At 43.7% G+C, this 23,468-nt stretch overlaps 1 protein-coding gene across 1 annotated transcript in view; it reads left to right on the forward strand.

The window, feature by feature from the left end:
- Nucleotides 1–23,468, forward strand: part of LPIN2 (lipin 2) — a 245,089-nt gene that overhangs the window by 134,642 nt on the left and 86,979 nt on the right. The window contains exons 7-8 of the mRNA XM_053714954.1: nucleotides 167–287; nucleotides 13,506–13,827. Of these exons, the coding sequence (XP_053570929.1) occupies nucleotides 167–287; nucleotides 13,506–13,827 (443 nt within the window). The remainder of the gene's footprint in view (nucleotides 1–166; nucleotides 288–13,505; nucleotides 13,828–23,468) is intronic.

The raw sequence follows: 23,468 nt of genomic DNA on the forward strand, positions 1-23,468 counted from the left end.
GAAGCACTCACTGGGATTTTATATTTTCAACAGCTTTTTTACATGATCAAGTTAAAGATTTCTTTTTATGATTATTATTCATTACATTATTATTAGTTTGTTACTAGTTTGGAGTGTAAGATGTCAAATTCTGTATATAAGTTAAATATTTTTTTATTTCCATCAGTGGTTTTTCCCAATCAGTTGGTCCAAAGAGTGACTCTGAGCTGGAAGTTAAACCAAGTGAAAATATGCATAGAGAGTCTCATATGGAATGGACGTGGGGGGGTTTCCCAGAATCTACTAAGGTATTTCTGTAATGTCTTTCCACTGCTTTGCATGCATGCACACACACACACACACACACACACTTGCAGAGAAAAGCTCCACCACACACATACAAGCACAAAAAAACACACACACAATTACATTTTCTTTAGAGAGAAATCTAAAATATGTGTTTTTACCTAACTTGCCAGTTAAATAGTTTACATTGCTTTTGCTTGGCTTTCTCACAAAATACACTATATGGCCAAAAGTATGTGGGCATTTGACCATCACACCTATATAAGCTTGTTGGGCATCCCATTCTAAAACTGTGGGAGTTGAGCCAACCTCTGTGTCTGTATCGGCTGCTACTATTCTGGGAAGGCTTCCCACAAGATTTTGGAGTGTGTCTGAGTTTCTGGCCATTCAGCCCAAAGAGCATTTGTGATGTCAGATGTTGCTGTTGGACGAGAAGGTCTGGCTCACAAGTGGCATTCCAATTCATCCCAAAGGTGTACAGTGGGGTTAAGGTCAGGGATCTGGGTGGGCCACTCGAGATCCCCCTCACCAAACTCGTCAAACCATGCCCTCATGGACAGGGATAGGGAAGGTGTCCGTACACGGATACTGGTGTCCGTGAATGGCCCTTGCAGTGTCCGCCCGCCCATTTTGTGGCGGGGAGGGAGCAGTAGGACAGATGAATACTGCTCCTGACTCCCTCCTTGATGAACGTGGCACCAAGTTTCACGGGGTTGGGGCCCACGCCCATGTGATGCCACTCATAAGCAGGAAAGTGAGTGAGAAAGTGGGAAGAAGCAAGCTACCCTCTTGGTAAAGAGTGTTTTTTGATGTTTTTAATTTGAAATGTACCTTGGTGTTCTTCACTAAGGTCTGTACTTTGGAAAATGTCTGCTACAGCCTTGGTCCATGCCTATCCCTGCTCATGGACCTTGCTTTGTGCACAAGAGCAAAGTCACCTTGGAACAGGAAAGGGCCATCCCTAAACTGTTGCCACAAAGTTGCAAGAACCCAAATTGTCTAAAATGTCTGTATACTGTAGCATTATAATGACCCTTTTCTGGAACTAAGAGGCCTAGCCCAAATACTGAAAAACAGCCCCAGACTATTATCGCTTCTTTCCATCTAAAGGGGAGGAGAGTCCACGGCTTCATTCATTACTTGTGGGAAATAAGAACCTGGCCACCAGGAGGAGGCAAAGACACCCCAGCCAAAGGCTTAAATACCTCCCCCACTCCCCTCATCCCCCAGTTATTCTTTACCTTTCGTCACAGGAGAATGGCAGAGAAGTGTCGGAAGATTCTGAGTAGTCTCTTATGGAGGGTATTACTCTTTGGAATGGAACTGAAGTTTTAAGTAGTTCTGTCAGCCTCTCAGTGAGAGCCTGGGTGAAAGTTAGAGTCTGGAGATGCAGGGAGAGTCTTTCTGCAAAACCATCCCGACTCATATTAACAGCTCCATAAGCAATCAGTGTTGATGAGTTTTGCTGCCTGCTTTCTACACTCAAGTCCATGTCAGGAACGATGCTACTAACCTGTCACACTTGAATACCATGTTCCTGTTCCACAGCATAGATTCTGGTAAGATCGTTTCATTTTATTATATTCATAATGATAACGGAGAAGACAGGGTCACAGTGTGACATCTTTATAGAATCAAGGGTTAATATTCCTGGAAGGGGGATTATTGAACGGGGGGGTTTATACGTAATATTGTTGGTGTCATTGCTGCGTTATGTGCGAGATGAGCCTCTGGCAATGATGGAACTGACAGGTTCTCTTCCGGGAGTATTTGCACGGCCGTTTTGACTCGTTTTCTTCCCTAGTGATTAGGTTCTTCCTTTTCCCCTTCTTCCTTTATGAAACTGTTCCTCGTTCCGGACTCTCAGCTCGAGCTATGGGGGACTTTCCCTAAAGTGGATAGTGTCATCTCTACACTTGCAAAGTGAACGACTATTCCACTTGAGGATAGTTCGTCGTTTAAAGAGCCCATGGATAAAAAGTTGGAAAACTTGTTAAGAAAGATGTGTTTCAGCACACAGGGTTTGTTTTTCAACTAGCAGCGGCTGTTGCCGCTGTTGCCAGTGCTACGACATATATTGGTGTGAATCCCTGTGTGATATGGTCGAGGGGGAGACTTCCATCGACGAGATACAGGAAAGGATTAAGGCGTTGTAGGTCGCCAATTCTTTCATATGTGACGCCAATATGCAAATTATTTGCCTGAATGCGAAGATATCGGGTTTTTCCATTTTTAGCTCGCAGGGCTCTGTGGCTAAAATCATGGTCTGCGGACATGACCTCTAAGTCGAGATTGTTGTCCCTACCTTTTCAAGGAAAGATTTTGTTCGGTCCAGGATTGGATTCGATCATACACACAGTTACAGTAGGCAAGGGTGCTTTTCTACCGCAGGATAAGAAGGCTAAGCCTAAGTCTACCTTTCGTGTGAATAAGGCCCAACGCCAGCAGCCCGCTGCAAAAGCGGAGTCCAAGGGAACTTGGAAGCCAGTTCAGTCTTGGGTTAAGTCCAAGCAGAGCAAGAAGTCTTCTGCGTCAAAATCGGCATGAAGGGGCGGCCCTTGACCGGTCTCTGGACCACGTAGGGGGAAGGTTATCTCTCTTCTCAGAAGCCAGGTTGCATGACGTTCAGGACCCTTGGGTTCTGGAGGTTGTCGCCCAAGGGTACAGGATAGGATTCAGATCTAATCCACCAAGGGGCAGATTCCTCTTGTCAAATCTGTCTGCAAGACCAGAAAAGAGAAAAGCATTTCTAGAGTGTGTGAGGGATCTCTCTTCTCTAGGAGTTATTGTACCAATACCCCTGGCAGAGGGGTCTAGGGTATTATTCAAACCTTTTCGTGGTCCCAAAGGAGTTTAAGAGGGACAGTTCATGACGACAATAGACTTGAAGGATGCTTACCTTTATGTAACAATCCACAGGGATCACTTCAGGTTCCTGAGATTTGCGTTTTTGGACCAACACTTCCAGTTTGTGGCCCTTCCTTTTGGTCTGGCAACTGCCCGAGAGTCTTCACGAAGGCTCTGGCGACGGCCCGAGAGTCTTCACGAATGCTCTGGGGGCGCTACTTGCAGTGGCCAGATCCAGAGGCATTGCTGTGGTGCCCTATCTGGACGACATCCTAGTCCAGGCGCCGTCATTCAGTCTCGCACAGGATCACTCAAGGGCCCTTCTTCTCCTGCTCCAATCTCACGGTTGGAAGATCAACCCAGTTCCCTGGTTCCTAGCAACAGGGTGGACACTTGCAAAGTGAACGACTATTCCACTTGAGGATAGTTCGTCGTTTAAAGAGCCCATGGATAAAAAGTTGGATAACTTGTTAAGAAAGATGTGTTTCAGCACACAGGGTTTGTTTTTCAACTAGCAGCGGCTGTTGCCGCTGTTGCCAGTGCTACGACATATTGGTGTGAATCCCTGTGTGATATGGTCGAGGGGGAGACTTCCATCGACGAGATACAGGAAAGGATTAAGGCGTTGTAGGTCGCCAATTCTTTCATATGTGACGCCAATATGCAAATTATTTGCCTGAATGCGAAGATATCAGGTTTTTCCATTTTTAGCTCGCAGGGCTCTGTGGCTAAAATCATGGTCTGCGGACATGACCTCTAAGTCGAGATTGTTGTCCCTACCTTTTCAAGGAAAGATTTTGTTCGGTCCAGGATTGGATTCGATCATACCCACGGTTACAGTAGGCAAGGGTGCTTTTCTACCGCAGGATAAGAAGGCTAAGCCTAAGTCTACCTTTCGTGTGAATAAGGCCCAACGCCAGCAGCCCGCTGCAAAAGCGGAGTCCAAGGGAACTTGGAAGCCAGTTCAGTCTTGGGTTAAGTCCAAGCAGAGCAAGAAGTCTTCTGCGTCAAAATCGGCATGAAGGGGCGGCCCTCGACCGGTCTCTGGACCACGTAGGGGGAAGGTTATCTCTCTTCTCAGAAGCCAGGTTGCATGACGTTCAGCACCCTTGGGTTCTGGAGGTTGTCGCCCAAGGGTACAGGATAGGATTCAGATCTAATCCACCAAGGGGCAGATTCCTCTTGTCAAATCTGTCTGCAAGACCAGAAAAGAGAAAAGCATTTCTAGAGTGTGTGAGGGATCTCTCTTCTCTAGGAGTTATTGTACCAATACCCCTGGCAGAGGGGTCTAGGGTATTATTCAAACCTTTTCGTGGTCCCAAAGGAGTTTAAGAGGGACAGTTCATGACGACAATAGACTTGAAGGATGCTTACCTTTATGTAACAATCCACAGGGATCACTTCAGGTTCCTGAGATTTGCGTTTTTGGACCAACACTTCCAGTTTGTGGCCCTTCCTTTTGGTCTGGCAACTGCCCGAGAGTCTTCACGAAGGCTCTGGCGACGGCCCGAGAGTCTTCACGAATGCTCTGGGGGCGCTACTTGCAGTGGCCAGATCCAGAGGCATTGCTGTGGTGCCCTATCTGGACGATATCCTAGTCCAGGCGCCGTCATTCAGTCTCGCACAGGATCACTCAAGGGCCCTTCTTCTCCTGCTCCAATCTCACGGTTGGAAGATCAACCCAGTTCCCTGGTTCCTAGCAACAGGGTGGAGTTCCTGGGCATGATAATAGACTCTATATCCATGAAGCTGTTTCTCACAGATCAGCGACGCAGGAAGATTGAGTCCTCCTGTCTGGCTCTTCAGTCCTCCTTAAGTCCCTCGTTGGCCCTATGTATGGAGGTGATCAGACTCATGGTTTCCATCATAGATGTCATTCTATTTGCCAGGTTCCATATTAGACCTCTTCAGTTGTGCATGTTGAGACAGTGAAACGGCGATCATTCAGATCTATCACAGCAGATATCCCTGGACGTTTGGACTCGAACTGCCTCTCTTGGTGGATCCGTCCGGAACAACTGCCCCTTGGGATATCCTTCTTGAGACCGTCCTGGAAGATTGTGACCACGGACGCGGGTCTGCCAGGATGGGGAGCTGTTTGGGGTGCCCAGGATGGCACAAGGAAAATGGACCCGGGAGGAGTCTCTCCTCCCGATAAACATTCTAGAACTTTGAGCAATCTACTATGCTCTGAAGGCGTGGCCTCTTGGGGTCATTCAGATTCCAGACACATTACCTCGGTGGCTTACATCAACCATCAGGGGGGTACTAGAAGCTCCCTAGCAATGAGGGGAGGTATCTCGGATTTTGGAATGGGCGGGTGCCCACAACTGCTCGTGTAGTGGCCCGCATCAAGCAGGAGCGAGCTTCGGCCATTCTGATCGCTCTGTCGTGGCCGTGGAGGACGTGGATTGTGGATCTGGTGGAGAGGTCATCCTCTCCTCCTTGGAGGTTACCCTGTCGCAGGGATCTGCTAGAAGAGGGTCCCTTTAAACATCAAAATCTAGATTCTCTGAGGCTGACTGCATGGAGATTGAACACTTAGTCTTGGCCAGACGAGGTTTTTCTGAGAGGGTGATTGATACTCTAGTTCAGGTCAGGAAGTTGGTCACTCATAATAATAAGCTGGTCACTCATCATAACTATCATAAGGTGTGGAGGACTTACTTGTCCTGGTGTGAGTCGCATGGATATCCTTGGCATAGGGTTAAGGTATCCAGGATTCTTTCCTTTCTCCTGGATGGTCTGGAGAAGGGGCTTGCCGCCAGTTCCTTAAGGGACAGATTTCGGCATTATCTGTCTTGTTGCATAAGAGGCTCGCTGAGCTTCCGGACTTTCAGTCTTTTGTTCAGGCTCTGTCTAGAATCAGGCCTGTCTTCAGACAGACTGCTCCTCCCTGGAGCTTAAACTTCGTTCTTAAGGTATTGCCGTGGGTTCAGTTTGAACCTATGCACTCGATTGACATTTAAGACTCTTTCCTGGAAGGTCCTCTTCCTGTTAGCTATTGCATCGACACGCAGAATTTCTGAGCTGGCGGCCTTGCAATGGGAGCCTCCTTATTTGGTTTTTCACGCCAATAAGGCTGTTCTTCACACTGGATTGGGATTTCTTCCCAAGGTTGTGTCTTTGCAGCCTCTGGTGTCCTCAGATTAGGGTCTGCCTTTTTGCCCTCCCATTTTTCATTCAGTGTTCTCTAGAGCTTGGGTATTTGTTTCCCACAAGTAATGAATGAAGCTCTGGACTCTCCTCCTCTTTAGATGGAAAACATAAATTATGCTTAGCTGATAATTTCATTTTCATCACGGGGAGGAGAGTCCACGGCTCCCGCCCGTTGCTCTGTTGGGCAGACCTAAATTGTATTTGTTCTTCTGACGCCATTTATACCCTGATATTTCTCCTACTGTTCCTTGTTCCCTTGGCAGAATGACTGGGGGATGAGGGGAGTGGGGGAGGTGTTTAAGACTTTGGCTGGGGTGTCTTTGCCTCCTCCTGGTGGCCAGGTTCTTATTTCACACAAGTAATGAGTGACGCTGTGGACTCTCCTCCCCACGATGGAAACAAAATTATCAGGTAAACAAAATTTATGTTTTTCGGTAAGCACTATGCATATTAGTAGGTAGCATCCAGATTTTTCCACCAGGCTGCCAGATATTGAAGCATGATTCATCACTCCAGAGAACACATTTCCACTGCTCCAGGGTCCAGTCGCGGCATGCTTTACACCACTCTAGACAATGCTTGACATTGTTTGTTGATGTGAGGCTTGTGTTCAGCTGCTTGGCCCATTTCATGAAGTTCCTGACGCACAGTTCTTGTGCTATGTTGCTTCCATAGGCAGTTTTGAAGTCAGTAGTGAGTAATGCAACAACAGATGGTAGGTGACTTTTACGTGCTACTTTCTTCAGCACCAAGTGCTCCTGCTCAGTGAGTTTGCATGGTCTACCACTTTGTGGATGAGTTGTTGCTCCTAGATGCTTCCACTTCACAATAATAACACAGTTGACCGGGGCATATCTAGAAGGGCAGAAATTTCACAAACTGACTTGTGGCAAAGGTGAGATCCTAAGATAGTGTCACGTTTAAAGTAACCAAGCTCTTCAGTATGACTCATTGTACTGCCAATGTTTGTTTATGTGCTGGATTTTATGCACCTGTTAGCAGTGGGTGTGGATGAAACACATGAACTCAATAATAAGTAGGGGTGTTCACATACTTTTGGCCATATTGTGTACCTCAGCTGAAATTTCAGTCATTGTATCTAAACATCCTGTGGCCCCCAAATGTCACTGCCTTAAAAATCTGACTAAAGTGAGGATTAACACCTTGGGTGGTATGTAAAGGGTTCCACTTAGTGGAAACCTTTTCATCCCATTCTCACAAACTCCTCTTTTCTCCAACATAGGTGTGTCCGGTCCACGGCGTCATCCTTACTTGTGGGATATTCTCCTCCCCAACAGGAAATGGCAAAGAGCCCAGCAAAGCTGGTCACATGATCCCTCCTAGGCTCCGCCTACCCCAGTCATTCTCTTTGCCGTTGTACAGGCAACATCTCCACGGAGATGGCTTAGAGTTTTTTAGTGTTTAACTGTAGTTTTTATTATTCAATCAAGAGTTTGTTATTTTAAAATAGTGCTGGTATGTACTATTTACTCAGAAACAGAAAAGAGATGAAGATTTCTGTTTATATGAGGAAAATGATTTTAGCACCGTAACTAAAATCCATGGCTGTTCCACACAGGACTGTTGAGAGCAATTAACTTCAGTTGGGGGAACAGTGTGCAGTCTCTTACTGCTTGAGGTATGACACATTCTAACAAGACGATGTAATGCTGGAAGCTGTCATTTTCCCTATGGGATCCGGTAAGCCATGTTTATTAAGATAGTAAATAAGGGCTTCACAAGGGCTTATTAAGACTGTAGACTTTTTCTGGGCTAAATCGATTCATTATTAACACATATTTAGCCTTGAGGAATCATTTATTCTGGGTATTTTGATATGATTATATCGGCAGGCACTGTTTTAGACACCTTATTCTTTAGGGGCTTTCCCTAATCATAGTCAGAGCCTCATTTTCGCGCCGGTATGGCGCACTTGTTTTTGAGGACAGCATGGCATGCAGCTGCATGTGTGTGGAGCTCTGATACATAGAAAAGTCTTTCTGAAGGCATCATTTGGTATCGTATTCCCCTTTGGGCTTGGTTGGGTCTCAGCAAAGCAGATTCCAGGGACTGTAAAGGGGTTAAATATAAAAACGGCTCCGGTTCCGTTATTTTAAGGGTTAAAGCTTCCAAATTTGGTGTGCAATACTTTTAAGGCTTTAAGACACTGTGGTGAAATTTTGGTGAATTTTGAACAATTCCTTCATACTTTTTCGCAATTGCAGTAATAAAGTGTGTTTAGTTTAAAATTTAAAGTGACAGTAACGGTTTTATTTTAAAACGTTTTTTGTGCTTTGTTATCAAGTTTATGCCTGTTTAACATGTCTGAACTACCAGATAGATTGTGTTCTGACTGTGGGGAAACCAAGGTTCCTTCTCATTTAACTATATGTATTTTATGTCATAAAAAAATTTAGTAAAAATGATGCCCAAGATGATTCCTCAAGTGAGGGGAGTAAGCATGGTACTGCATCATCCCCTCCTTCGTCTACACCAGTCTTGCCCATACAGGAGGCCCCTAGTACATCTAGTGCGCCAATACTCCTTACTATGCAACATTTAACGGCTGTAATGGATAATTCTATCAAAAACATTTTAGCCAATATGCCCACTTATCAGCGAAAGCGCGACTGCTCTGTTTTAGAAAATTCTGTAGAGCATGAGAACGCTGATGATATGGTTTCTGAAGGGCCCCTACACCAGTCTGAGGGGGCCAGGGAGGTTTTGTCTGAGGGAGAAATTTCAGATTCAGGAAACATTTCTCAACAAGCTGAACCTGATGTGATTACTTTTAAATTTAAGTTGGAACATCTCCGCGCTCTGCTTAAGGAGGTGTTATCCAATTTGGATGATTGTGATTATCTGGTCATTCCAGAACCACTATGTAAAATGGAAAAGTTCTTAGAGGCCCCGGGGCCCCCCGAAGCTTTTCCTATATCCAAGCGGGTGGCGTACATTGTTAGTAAAGAATGGGACAGGCCCGGTATACCTTTAGTACCTCCCCCCATATTTAAAAAAATTGTTTTCCTATAGTCGACCCCAGAAAGGACTGATGGCAGACAGTCCCCAAGGTCGAGGGGGGCGGTTTCTACTCTACACAAGCGCGCCACTATACCCATAGAAGATAGTTGTGCTTTCCAAGATCCTATGGATAAAAAATTAGAAGGTCTGCTAAAAAAGATGTTTGTTCAGCAAGGTTCCCTTCTACAACCAATTGCATGCATTGTCCCTGTCACTGCAGCCGCGTGTTTCTAGTTTGATGAGCTAGGAAAGGCGATTATTAGTAATTCTTCTTCTTATGAGGAGATTATGGACAGAATTCGTGCTCTTAAATTGGCTAATTCTTTCACCCTAGACGCCACCTTGCAATTGGCTAGGTTAGCGGCGAAAAAATTCTGGGTTTGCTATTGTGGCGCAGAGCGCTTTGGTTAAAATCTTGGGCAGTGGATGCGTCTTCCAAGAACAAATTGCTTGACATTCCTTTCAAGGGGAAAACACTCTTTGGCCCTGACTTGAAAGAGATTATCTCTGATATCACTGGGGGCAAGGGCCACGCCCTTCCTCAGGATAGGTCTTTTCAAGACCAAAAATAAACCTAAGTTTCGTCCCTTTCGCAGAAACGGATCAGCCCCAAGGGCTACGTCCTCTAAGCAGGAAGGTAATACTTCTCAAACCAATCCAGCCTGGAGACCTATGCAAGGCTGGAACAAAGGAAAGCAGGCCAGGAAACCTGCCACTGCTACCAAGACAGCATGAAATGCGGGCCCCCGATCCGGGACCGGATCTGGTGGGGGGCAGACTCTCTCTCTTCGCTCAGGCTTGGGCAAGAGATGTTCTGGATCCTTGGGCGCTAGAAATAGTCTCCCAAGGTTATTCTCTGGAGTTCAAGGGGCTTCCTCCAAGGGGGAGGTTCCACAGGTCTCAGTTGTCTTCAGACCACATAAGAAGACAGGCATTCTTACATTGGGTAGAAGACCTGCTAAAAATGGGAGTGATTCATCCTGTTCCATTAGGAGAACAAGGGATGGGGTTCTACTCCAATCTGTTCATAGTTCCCAAAAAAGAGGGAACGTTCAGACCAATCTTCGATCTCAAGATCTTGAACAAGTTTCTCAAGGTTCCATCGTTCAAGATGGAAACCATTCGAACACTTCTTCCTTCCATCCAGGAAGGTCAATTCATGACCAAGGTGGATTTCAAGGATGCGTATCTACATATTCCTATCCACAAGGAACATCATCGGTTCCTAAGGTTTGCATTCCTGGACAAGCATTTCCAGTTCGTGGCGTTTTCTTTCGGATTAGCCACTGCTCCTAGGATTTTCTCATAGGTACTAGGGTCCCTTCTGGCGGTGCTAAGACCAAGGGGCATTGCTGTAGTACCTTACTTGGACGACATTCTGATTCGAGCGTCGTCCCTTCCTCAAGTAAAGGCTCACACGGACATTGTCCTGGCCTTTCTCAGATCTCACGGATGGAAAGTGAACGTGGAAAAGAGTTCTCTATCTCCGTCAACGAGGGTTCCCTTCTTGGGAACTATAATAGACTCCTTAGAAATGAGGATTTTTCTGACAGAAGCCAGAAAAACAAAACTTCTAGACTCTTGTCGGATACTTCATTCCGTTCCTCTTCCTTCCATAGCGCAGTGCATGGAAGTGATAGGTTTGATGGTAGCGGCAATGGACATAGTTCCTTTTGTGCGCATTCATCTAAGACCATTACAACTGTTCATGCTCAGTCAGTGGAATGGGGACTATTCAGACTTGTCTCCGAAGATACAAGTAAATCAGAGGACCAGAGACTCATTCCGTTGGTGGCTGTCCCTGGACAACCTGTCACAAGGGATGACCTTCCGCAGACCAGAGTGGGTCATTGTCACGACCGACGCCAGTCTGATGGGCTGGGGCGCGGTCTGGGGATCCCTGAAAGCTCAGGGTCTTTGGTCTCGGGTAGAATCTCTTCTACCGATAAATATTCTGGAACTGAGAGCGATATTCAATGCTCTCAAAGCTTGGCCTCAGCTAGCGAGGGCCAAGTTCATACATCAACCATCAGGGGGGAACAAGGAGTTCCCTAGCGATGGAAGAAGTGACCAAAATCATTCTATGGGCGGAGTCTCACTCCTGCCACCTGTCTGCTATCCACATCCCAGGAGTGGAAAATTGGGAAGCGGATTTTCTGAGTCGTCAGACATTGCATCCGGGGGAGTGGGAACTCCATCCGGAAATCTTTGCCCAAGTCACTCAACCGTGGGGCATTCCAGACATGGATCTGATGGCCTCTCGTCAGAACTTCAGAGTTCCTTACTACGGGTACAGATCCAGGGATCCCAAGGCGGCTCTAGTGGATGCACTAGTAGCACCTTGGACCTTCAAACTAGCTTATGTGTTCCCGCCGTTTCCTCTCATCCCCAGGCTGGTAGCCAGGATCAATCAGGAGAGGGCGTCGGTGATTTTGATAGCTCCTGCGTGGCCACGCAGGACTTGGTATGCAGATCTGGTGAATATGTCATCGGCTCCACCATGGAAGCTACCTTTGAGACGAGACCTTCTTGTTCTAGGTCCGTTCGACCCACTCCAGCTGACTGCTTGGAGATTGAACGCTTGATCTTATCAAAGCGAGGGTTCTCAGATTCTGTTATTAATACTCTTGTTCAGGCCTGAAAGCCTGTAACCAGAAAAATTACCACATAATTTGGTATATCTGTTGGTGTGAATCTGCAGGATTCCCTTGGGACAAGGTTAAGATTCCTAAGAGTCTATCCTTCCTTCGAGAAGGATTGGAAAAAGGATTATCTGCAAGTTCCTTGATGGGACAGATTTCTGCCTTGTCTGTGTTACTTCACAAAAAGCTGGCAGCTGTGCCAGATGTTCTAGCCTTTGTTCAGGCTCTGGTTAGAATCAAGCCTGTTTACAAAATTTTGACTCCTCCTTGGAGTCTCAACCTAGTTCTTTCAGTTCTTCAGGGGGTTCCGTTTGAACCCTTACATTCCGTTGATATTAAGTTATTATCTTGGAAAGTTTTGTTTTTGGTTGCAATTTCTTCTGCTAGAAGAGTTTCAGAATTATCTGCTCTGCAGTGTTCTTCTCCTTATCTGGTGTTCCATGCAGATAAGGTGGTTTTGCGTACTAAACCTGGTTTTCTTCCAAAAGTTGTTTCTAACAAAAACATTAACCAGGAGATAGTTGTGCCTTCTTTGTGTCCTAATCCAGTTTCAAAGAAGGAACGTTTGTTGCACAACTTGGATGTAGTTCGTGCTCTCAAATTTTACTTAGCAGCTACTAAGGATTTCAGACAAACTTCGTCTTTGTTTGTTGTTTATTCTGGTAAACGGAGAGGTCAAAAAAGCAACTTCTACCTCTCTCTCCTTCTGGATTAAAAGCATTATCCGATTGGCTTATGAGACTGCCGGACGGCAGCCTCCTGAAAGAATCACAGCTCACTCCACTAGGGCTGTGGCTTCCACATGGGCCTTCAAGAACGAGGCTTCTGTTGATCAGATATGTAAGGCAGCGACTTGGTCTTCACTGCACACTTTTTCTAAATTTTACAAATTTGATACTTTTGCTTCTTCTGAGGCTATTTTTGGGAGAAAGGTTTTGCAAGCCGTGGTGCCTTCCATTTAGGTGACCTGATTTGCTCCCTCCCTTCATCCGTGTCCTAAAGCTTTGGTATTGGTTCCCACAAGTAAGGATGACGCCGTGGACCGGACACACCTATGTTGGAGAAAACAGAATTTATGTTTACCTGATAAATTACTTTCTCCAACGGTGTGTCCGGTCCACGGCCCGCCCTGGTTTTTTTAATCAGGTCTGATAATTTATTTTCTTTAACTACAGTCACCACGGTAACATATGGTTTCTCCTATGCAAATATTCCTCCTTAACGTCGGTCGAATGACTGGGGTAGGCGGAGCCTAGGAGGGATCATGTGACCAGCTTTGCTGGGCTCTTTGCCATTTCCTGTTGGGGAGGAGAATATCCCACAAGTAAGGATGACGCCGTGGACCGGACACACCGTTGGAGAAAGTAATTTATCAGGTAAACATAAATTCTGTTTTTTTTTTTTGTTCTCATAAGTTCCTCCATGTTTAAAATGCTGATATTGAAACACATCTTAATTTAATGCAATTCATTAAAACTATTTTTCCTGTTATGTCTACAATTCAACACTTTTTAAAAAAAAAAAAAATCTAAATCTTTTTTTTTTTTGTAGGTGTGTAAAAAGGAAAGAACAGAATATCCAAGAACAGCCACCATAACCCCATCTGAGAAAACACATTTTAGGGTGATTAGCTCAGAGGCAATGACAGGAGGAATCGATGAGACATTGATGGAAGAAGCTGTATGCACCGTACTAAAACCAGAACCAAGACCTTGTTCTATAAATATTCAAGTAGCTACAGATACATTGCCAGAAACTCCCCCTGAAAGCAACCCAGACACTCCCTCTAGTCCAGAAGAAGACCCTGAGTGTATAGATACTGTATCGGATATGAAATCTTCATTAAAGACAGACTCTCCTTCAAAAAAGAAAGGTAAAATATCTTACAGCAATTCTGTAGTTTTTCAATATATTCAAGATCATTTCTGGTTTCTTTATAATCGGTCTCTGAGGTTTTGCTGCTAATAAGAGGATCGTTATGGTTTTAGAGGATGTCTAAATTTTTAGGTGAATGAACAAGGGGGGGAGCCTATCGGAATTCACAACCTTTATGAGCTCTTATATGATAAAATCACATAATACTTTGTAAATAAGCAGATATATGCAAGATAGAGGGTCATATGCGCTTCTATTCTCCATAATATATCTCATTTGTGTCTAAACCACAGGTGTTCTAATGCCTAAATTAAATTCTCCAATTTGTTGGAGCATGTAACTGTATCATTGTCACTTCCTAAATACATTTTTTACCCCCAAAATGTTTCATTTCATTCAGATAGAGCCTAAAATTTGAAGCAACTGTCTAATTTACTTCCAATATCAATTTTGCTTTATTATTTTGGTATCCTTTGTTGAAGAAGCAACAATGCTTTATTGGGAGCTAGCTAACAGATCGGTAAGCCAATGATGTGGCATAAGTATGCAGCCACCAATCAGCATCTAGCTCCCAGCTCCTGAGTCTACTTAGATGTGATTTTCAACAAAGGATACCAAGCAAATTAGGTGACAGAAGTAAATTGGAAAGTTGTTTAAAAATGTATGCTCTATCTAAATCATGAAGACAATTTTTTTTTATTTCATGTCCATTTAAGCACATAGGGCCAGATTACGAGTAGAGTGTTATTTAGTGCTTTTGCTAGAGCGCTAATTGCGCTTGAAGTAATCTTTTTGCACGCGTCATGTTGCGCTCGTATCGAATTAAAAGTATACTTTACCACACACCATACAGGCAAGAAACTAATTTAATTCTCGTTATGTAGGCAAATGCAGTTCCAGCTGCCTGCCCTCCCCTTATCAGAAAGTGAAGAAGTTCTGCCTCTGGGAAGGGAAGACCATGCACTAATTTTGTTTGTTACACTACAGGGAGTGCAGAATTATTAGGCAAGTTGTATTTTTGAGGATTAATTTTATTATTGAACAACAACCATGTTCTCAATGAACCTAAAAAACTCATTAATATCAAAGCTGAATAGTTTTGGAAGTAGATTTTAGTTTGTTTTTAGTTATAGCTATTTTAGGGGGATATCTGTGTGTGCAGGTGACTATTACTGTGCATAATTATTAGGCAACTTAACAAAAAACAAATATATACCCATTTCAATTATTTATTTTTACCAGTGAAACCAATATAACATCTCAACATTCACAAATATACATTTCTGACATTCAAAAACAAAACAAAAACAAATCAATGACCAATATAGCCACCTTTCTTTGCAAGGACACTCAAAAGCCTGCCATCCATGGATTCTGTCAGTGTTTTGATCTGTTCACCATCAACATTGCGCGCAGCTGCAACCACAGCCTCCCAGACACTGTTCAGAGAGGTGTAATGTTTTCCCTCCTTGTAAATCTCACATTTGATGATGGACCACAGGTTCTCAATGGGGTTCAGATCAGGTGAACAAGGAGGCCATGTCATTAGATTTTCTTCTTTTATACCCTTTCTTGCCAGCCACGCTGTGGAGTACTTGGACGCGTGTGATGGAGCATTGTCCTGCATGAAAATCATGTTTTTCTTGAAGGATGCAGACTTCTTCCTGTACCACTGCTTGAAGAAGGTGTCTTCCAGAAACTGGCAGTAGGACTGGGAGTTGAGCTTGACTCCATCCTCAACCTGAAAAGGCCCCACAAGCTCATCTTTGATGATACCAGCCCAAACCAGTACTCCACCTCCACCTTGCTGGCGTCTGAGTCGGACTGGAGCTCTCTGCCCTTTACCAATCCAGCCACGGGCCCATCCATCTGGCCCATACAAGACTCACTCTCATTTCATCAGTCCATAAAACCTTAGAAAAATCAGTCTTGAGATATTTCTTGGCCCAGTCTTGACGTTTCAGCTTGTGTGTCTTGTTCAGTGGTGGTCGTCTTTCAGCCTTTCTTACCTTGGCCATGTCTCTGAGTATTGCACACCTTGTGCTTTTGGGCACTCCAGTGATGTTGCAGCTCTGAAATATGGCCAAATTGGTGGCAAGTGGCATCTTGGCAGCTGCACGCTTGACTTTTCTCAGTTCATGGGCAGTTATTTTGCGCCTTGGTTTTTCCACACGCTTCTTGCGACCCTGTTGACTATTTTGAATGAAACGCTTGATTGTTCGATGATCACGCTTCAGAAGCTTTGCAATTTTAAGAGTGCTGCGTCCCTCTGCAATATATCTCACTATTTTTTACTTTTCTGAGCCTGTCAAGTCCTTCTTTTGACCCATTTTGCCAAAGGAAAGGAAGTTGCCTAATAATTATGCACACCTGATATAGGGTGTTGATGTCATTAGACCACACCCCTTCTCATTACAGAGATGCACATCACCTAATATGCTTAATTGGTAGTAGGCTTTCAAGCCTATACAGCTTGGAGTAAGACAACATGCATAAAGAGGATGATGTGGTCAAAATACTCATTTACCTAATAATTCTGCACTCCCTGTATTTTCATTCAACACAAATTAAACAATATAGTGCATGGTCTTCCCTTCCCAGAGGCAGAACTTTTTTCACTTTCTGATAAGGGAAGGGCAGGCCATGGGATTATGGGATATTGCCCCCTGGGACAGCACCATATACCATCATAAAACCACTTTAAAGCTGAACAGGGCCTCATGAGTTTTTATGTAATTTCCAAGGTTTAAAGATGACACATTTATTGACAAAAGATACACAAATAGTTAATAAGTAGTGGGCTGTAAAGCAAATTTCCATTCTAGAACTGAACAAACAACAAGTTTGACTCTGAGTAGTACAAAGGAGCAGAAAAAAAGCAGCTGCTTAAAATAAAGGGGCTTGTTAATAAAAACAAATTAGTTTACCCATGAATCAATATGGCTAGTTGGCTGCACCCACAATTCTATACTTCAGTAGCCAAAAGGACCAAGAAACACTTACCCCTTATAAAACAATAACAGGCTTTTAATTTCGCCCTCCTTTTACACATCAGTCATAAGCCGAAATCACAGATTAAAACACACCACATACTATCACAGCCTGTGCTGTTGTCACCTCCCTGGCAATCACAGAAGCCAGAACATTATCTGATCAGTAATAGACTATTACAAATGAGATCATCTTCTGGCTTCTGTGATTAGTTATAATTTATGCAATTCATCATAGGATAATCCAGTTAAGTAGTTAATTAACAATAACATACTTTATAGTTTAAAAATTATATAAGATTTGTAGTAGGCCCCTGTTCACTGATCTGTGTTCCCATTTACAACAATATACACATGTGGCAGTGGCTACAGCAAATAGATAATTTGGCTACCACAAAGGCTGCATTGTTGTCACAAGGCTAATGGCAGATATGCATTAAACCATTTACTGCCACAATGCACTAAAGCCATACAGGCGTTCGCTCATGTGCATTAACAACCACGAGGGGCTGTGACCAAATAGCCAGCATCTAGTTCTGTATACACACAGTTATCCATCCCAGCCATGAAGCGTGGCAATTACAGTCACACACACACACTACAAGAGTAATGATTTCAGCTGCACAATATTGCAATATTGGTCTGTCAGTGTTATAATCACCCATATTATTTAAAACATGGTTAACATGCAACATGAATAAGACGCTGGCTTTAAAGTAAGAGATCAGTGAAAACTAAATCTAACACACTGACAGACAGGCCCTTGTAAGATTTCTAAGTAATAAAATGTTAATTTGCAATTCTTCAAAGTATTGGGCTTTTGTTTACAGACAAAAATAATATAGAGAAGCATGTGTGTACAGAAAGTGGTAAAATAAGGAGAACTGATTTCCCTACAAGTTTAGCCCATTTTGATGGGTTGTGGTTTCAAAGAACATAACCAGCTACTTTATATACAAAAATAAATCTAATTAAGCAATTTTTCATTATAACAAGTCTTTGGAAACATATTAAAGCAAAAAAAACACTTTTACTGTCATTTTAAGCAAATATCAAAGGTTTTTTTTTGTTTTGTTTTTTTACACATTTACATAACAAATGTGTTTAACAGGAATAATAGCAAGTCCTTTGTAATTTATTTTTCTTAGCATGCTTTGATGTGTTTGAGATAGGTAGCTAGATAGATAGACACATAAAAAAGAAAGAATAAGCCGTTCCCAATAGTTGTTTTATGTGTGTGTCTATTCATCTATCTCTCTCTCTTTTTTTATGACAGCTTTTACAAGCAGTAACATTTAAGGGACACTGAACCCAATTTCTCTTGTAAGATGTATCGAGTCCACGGATTCATCCTTACTTGTGGGATATTCTCCTCCCCTACAGGAAGTGGCAGAGAGAGCACCCACAGCAGAGCTGCCTATATAGCTCCCCCCTTAGCTCCACCCCCCAGTCATTATCTCTGCCTGCTTAACTGCTAGGAAGGGCAAAGAGGAGTGTGGTGACAAAAATGTTAGGTTTTTATTTTCTCAAGCAAAAGTTTATTTTTATATGGTACCGGTGTGTACTATTTACTCTCTGGCAGAAAAGGGATGAAGATTTCTGCAAGGAGGATGATGATCTTAGCATTTTGTAACTAAGATCCACTGCTGTTCTCACAAGGGCTGAAGAGTACAGGAAAACTTAAGTTGGGGGAACAGTTTGCAGGCTAAACTGCATTAAGGTATGTTCAGCTATTTTTTTCTAGACAGACTATGTTATTTCTAGAAAAGGCTGGCAATATCCCCATGAGGGAAGGGTAAGCTGTATTCAGACACTTGGATAGGAATTTCAGCTTGCATGAAGGGCTCATTAGTTACTGGTGACACTCACCTAGATTAAGAGTTTTGTGTTAGCGGTCCAAACCAGCGTTAAGGGGTCCTAACGCTGGTTTTGGCCGCCCGCTGGTATTTAGAGTCAGTCAGGAAAGGGTCTAACGCTCACTTTCCAGTCGCGACTTTTCCATACCGCAGATCCCCTTACGTCAATTGCGTATCCTATCTTTTCAATGGGATCTTCCTAATGCCGGTATTTAGAGTCTTGGCTGAAGTGAGCATTAGACCTTCTACCGACAAGACTCCAGCCGCAGAAAAAAGTCAGGAGTTAAGAGCTTTATGGGCTAACGCCGGTTCATAAAGCTCTTAACTACTGTGCTCTAAAGTACACTAACACCCATAAACTACCTATGCACCCCTAAACCGAGGTCCCCCCACATCGCCGCCACTATAATTAAATTTTTTAACCCCTAATCTGCCGACCGCACACCGCCGCAACCTACATTATCCCTATGTACCCCTAATCTGCCCCCCCCCACGTCGCCGTTACCTACCTACACTTATTAACCCCTAAACCGCCTCACTCCCGCCTCAAAAACCCTATAATAAATAGTATTAATAACCCCTAATCTGCCCTCCCTAACATCGCTGACACCTAACTTCAAGTATTAACCCCTAATCTGCCGACCGGACCTCGCCGCTACTCTAATAAATGTATTAACCCCTAAAGCTAAGTCTAACCCTAACACCCCCCTAAGTTAAATATAATTTTAATCTAACAAAATAAATTAACTCTTATTAAATAAATTAATCCTATTTAAAGCTAAATACTTACCTGTAAAATAAACCCTAATATAGCTACAATATAACGAATAATTATATTGTAGCTATTTTAGGATTTATATTTATTTTACAGGCAACTTTGTATTTATTTTAACTAGGTACAATAGCTATTAAATAGTTATTTACTATTTAATAGCTACCTAGTTAAAATAATTACAAAATTACCTGTAAAATAAATCCTAACCTAAGTTACAATTAAACCTAACACTACACTATCAATAAATTAATAAACTAAACTACCTACAATTATCTACAATTAAATCAACTAAACTAAATTACAAAAAAATAAAAAAAATTACAAGAATTTTAAACTAATTACACCTACTGTAAGCCCCCTAAAAAAATAACAAAGCCCCCCAAAATAAAAAAATGTCCTACCCTATTCTAAAATAAAAAGTTAACAGCTCTTTTACCTTACCAGCCCTTAAAAGGGCCTTTTGCGGGGCATGCCCCAAAGAAATCAGCTCTTTTGCATTTAAAAAAACATACAATCCCCCCCCCCAACATTAAAACCCACCACCCACATACCCCTAATCTAACCCAAACCCCCCTTAAAAAACCTAACACTAAGCCCCTGAAGATCTTCCTAACTTATCTTCACCACGCCGGGTATCACCGATCCGTCCAGAGGAGGGTCCCGAAGTCTTCATCCTATCCGGCAAGAAGAGGACATCCGGACCGGTAGACATGTTTATCCAGGCGGTGTCTTCTATCTTCATCTATCCGGCACGGAGCGGGACCATCTTGAAGCAGCCAACGCGGATCCATCCACTTCTTCCGGCGACTCCCGACGAATGAAGGTTCCTTTAAGTGACGTCATCCAAGATGGCGTCCCTCGAATTCCAATTAGCTGATAGGATTCTATCAGCGAATCAGAAATTAAGGTAGGAAAAATCTGATTGGCTGATTGAATCAGCCAATCAGATTCAAGTTCAATTATAACGTTTTTTTGAAGGGACTAAAGGGGTAATTGTGGCTTGTTTTTGAGTTTTCTAACCCACATGGTTAATTTAGAGACACTCTAGTGTTTGTCTGTTAGGCCTCAAAACATTGAGTGAGGTGGGAGGGGCCTATTTTCGCACCTCAGTTGTGCAGTTTCTTTTCCTCTGAGACTTCTAACTGCTTCTCCAGAGGTTCCTGCCGTGTTTGAGGGGCTTTAAAAGAAGTTTTTCCCCCCACAAATTGTTCTGAAGGGCAGGTAGGAGCCACAGCAGAGCTGCGGCAAAGTGCTGAAAGTCTTTTTTACTGGTTTTTATGTTTTTTCAATTAAGGGGTTAATGGGTCTCCTGAAGAAAATTTTTGTTCATTAACGTTTTCTTCTTCAACCTATTGCGTGCATTGTTCCTGCAACTACTGCAGCTGCTTTCTGGTTTGAGGCTCTAGAAGAGGCTCTTCAGATGGAGACTCCATTAGAAGAAATTTTGCACAGAATTAAGGCCCTTAAATTGGCTAATTCTTTTATTACAGATGCCGCTTTTCAACTGGCTAAATTAGCGGCAAAGAATTCAGGTTTTGCCATTTTAGCACGCAGGGCGTTATGGCTTAAATCCTGGTCTGCTGATGTGTCATCTAAAACTAAACTTTTGAACATCCCTTTCAAAGGAAAGGCTCTATTCGGTCCTGAACTGAAAGAGATTATTTCAGACATCAATGGAGGGAAAGGTCATGCCCTCCCTCAGGATAGATCAAATAAGATGAGGACCAAACAAAATAATTTTCGTTCCTTTTGGAATTTCAAGAGTGGTCCCGCTTCAGCTTCCTCTGCTGCAAAGCAAGAGGGGAATTTTGCCCAATCCAAGTCAGTCTGGAGACCTAACCAGGCTTGGAACAAGGGTAAACAGGCCAAGAAGCCTGCAGCTGCCTCTAAGACAGCATGAAGGGGTAGCCCCCGATCCAGGACCGGATCTAGTAGGGGGCAGACTCTCTTTCTTCGCTCAGGCTTGGGCAAGAGATGTTCATGATCCCTGGGTTTTAGAAATTGTGTCTCAGGGATATTTTCTGGAATTCAAAGGCTCTCTTCCAAGGGGGACTTTTCACATTTCTCGATTGTCTGTAAACAGACAAAGAGAGAGGCGTTCTTACGCTGTGTAGAAGACCTACATACCATGGGGGTGATCCGCCCAGTCCCAAAAGAGGAACAGGGGCTAGGTTTTTACTCAAACCTGTTTGTGGTTTCCAAAAAAGAGGGAACTTTCAGATCAATCTTGGATCTCAACATTCTAAACAAGTTCCTCAAAGTTTCATCATTCAAGATGGAGACTATTCAGTCTATTCTACCTTTGATCCAGGAGGGTCAATATATGACCACCGTGAACTTAAAGTATGCGTATCTACACATCCCTATTCACAGAATTTTCACAAGGGTGCTAGGGTCCCTTCTGGCGGTTCTACGACCACGGGGCATAGCAGTGGCGCCTTATCTAGACGACATCTTATTTCAGGCGTCAACTTTCCAGCTATTCAAGTCTCACATTGACATTGTGTTGGCTTTTCTGAGATCTCACGGGTGGACGGTGAACATAAAAAAAGAGTTCTCTCTTCCCTCTTATAAGAGTTTCCTTCCTAGGGACTCTGATAGACTCGGTAGAAATGAAAATATTTCTGATGGCAGTCAGAAAATCAAAGCTCTTAACCACTTGCCGAGCTTTTCATTCCATTCCTCGGCCATCAGTGGCTCAGTATATGGAGGTAATCGGACTCATGGTAGCGGCAATGGACATAGTTCCTTTTGCCCGCCTACACCTCAGACCACTACATCTATGCATGCTCAAACAGTGGAATGTGTATTATGCAGATTTGTCTCCTCAACTGCATCTGGACCAGGAGACCAGAGATTCTCTTCTCTGGTGGTTGTCTCAGGACCACCTGTCTCAGGGAATGTGTTTCCGCAGGCCAGAGTGGCTCATTGTAACGACAGATACCAGCCTGCTAGGCTGGGATGCAGTCTGGAACTCCCTGAAAGCACAGGGCTTATGGTCTCGGGAGGAATCTCTTCTCCCGATAAATATTCTAGAACTGAGAGCGATATTCAATGCGCTTCAGGCGTGGCCTCAGCTTGCTGCGGCCAAATTCATCAGGTTTCTGTCGGACAACATCACGACTGTAGCTTATATCAATCATCAAGGAGGAACAAGGAGTTCTCTAGCGATGATGGAGGTAACCAAAATAATCCGATGGGCAGAGGATCACTCTTGCCATCTCTCAGCAATCCACATCCCAGGAGTAGAGAACTGGGAGGCGGATTTCGGAAGTCGTTAGACTTTTCATCTGGGGGAGTGAGAACTCCATCCGGAGGTATTTGCCCAGCTGATTCAGCTATGGGGCACACCGGAATTGGATCTGATGGCGTCCTGTCAGAATGCCAAACTTTCTCGTTACGGGTCCAGGTCCCGGGATCCCAAGGCGGTACTGATAGATGCTCTAGCAGTGCCTTGGTCCTTCAATCTGGCCTATGTATTTCCTCTCCTTCTACGTCTCTGGTTGCCAGAATAGAGCAGGAGAGAGCTTCAGTGATTCTGATAGCACCTGCGTGGCCACGCAGGACTTGGTATGCAGACCTAGTGGACATGTCTTCGGTTCTACCATGGACTCTGCCAATGAGGCAGGACCTTCTAATCCAAGGTCTTTTCACGCATCCAAATCTAATTTCTCTGCATCTGACTGCTTGGAGATTGAACGCCTGATTCTATTAAAGCGTGGTTTCTCTGAGTTGGTCATTGATGCCCTGGTTCAGGCTAGAAAGCCTGTCACCAGGAAGATCTATCATAAGATTTGGCTCAAATATCTTTATTGGTGTGAATCCAAAGGTTACTCGTGGAGTAAGATTAGGATTCCTAGAATATTGTCTTTTCTCCAAGAAGGTTTGGAGAAGGGATTATCAGCTAGTTCCTTATAAGGACAAATATCTGCTTTGTCTATTCTTCTACACAAACGTCTGGCAGATGTCCCAGACGTTCAAGCATTTAGGCCTCGCTTCCATTGAGTCGTAATTCAGT

Source organism: Bombina bombina, chromosome 5 (assembly GCF_027579735.1).
Source record: "Bombina bombina isolate aBomBom1 chromosome 5, aBomBom1.pri, whole genome shotgun sequence".
In the NCBI taxonomy this organism is placed as follows: domain Eukaryota; kingdom Metazoa; phylum Chordata; class Amphibia; order Anura; family Bombinatoridae; genus Bombina; species Bombina bombina.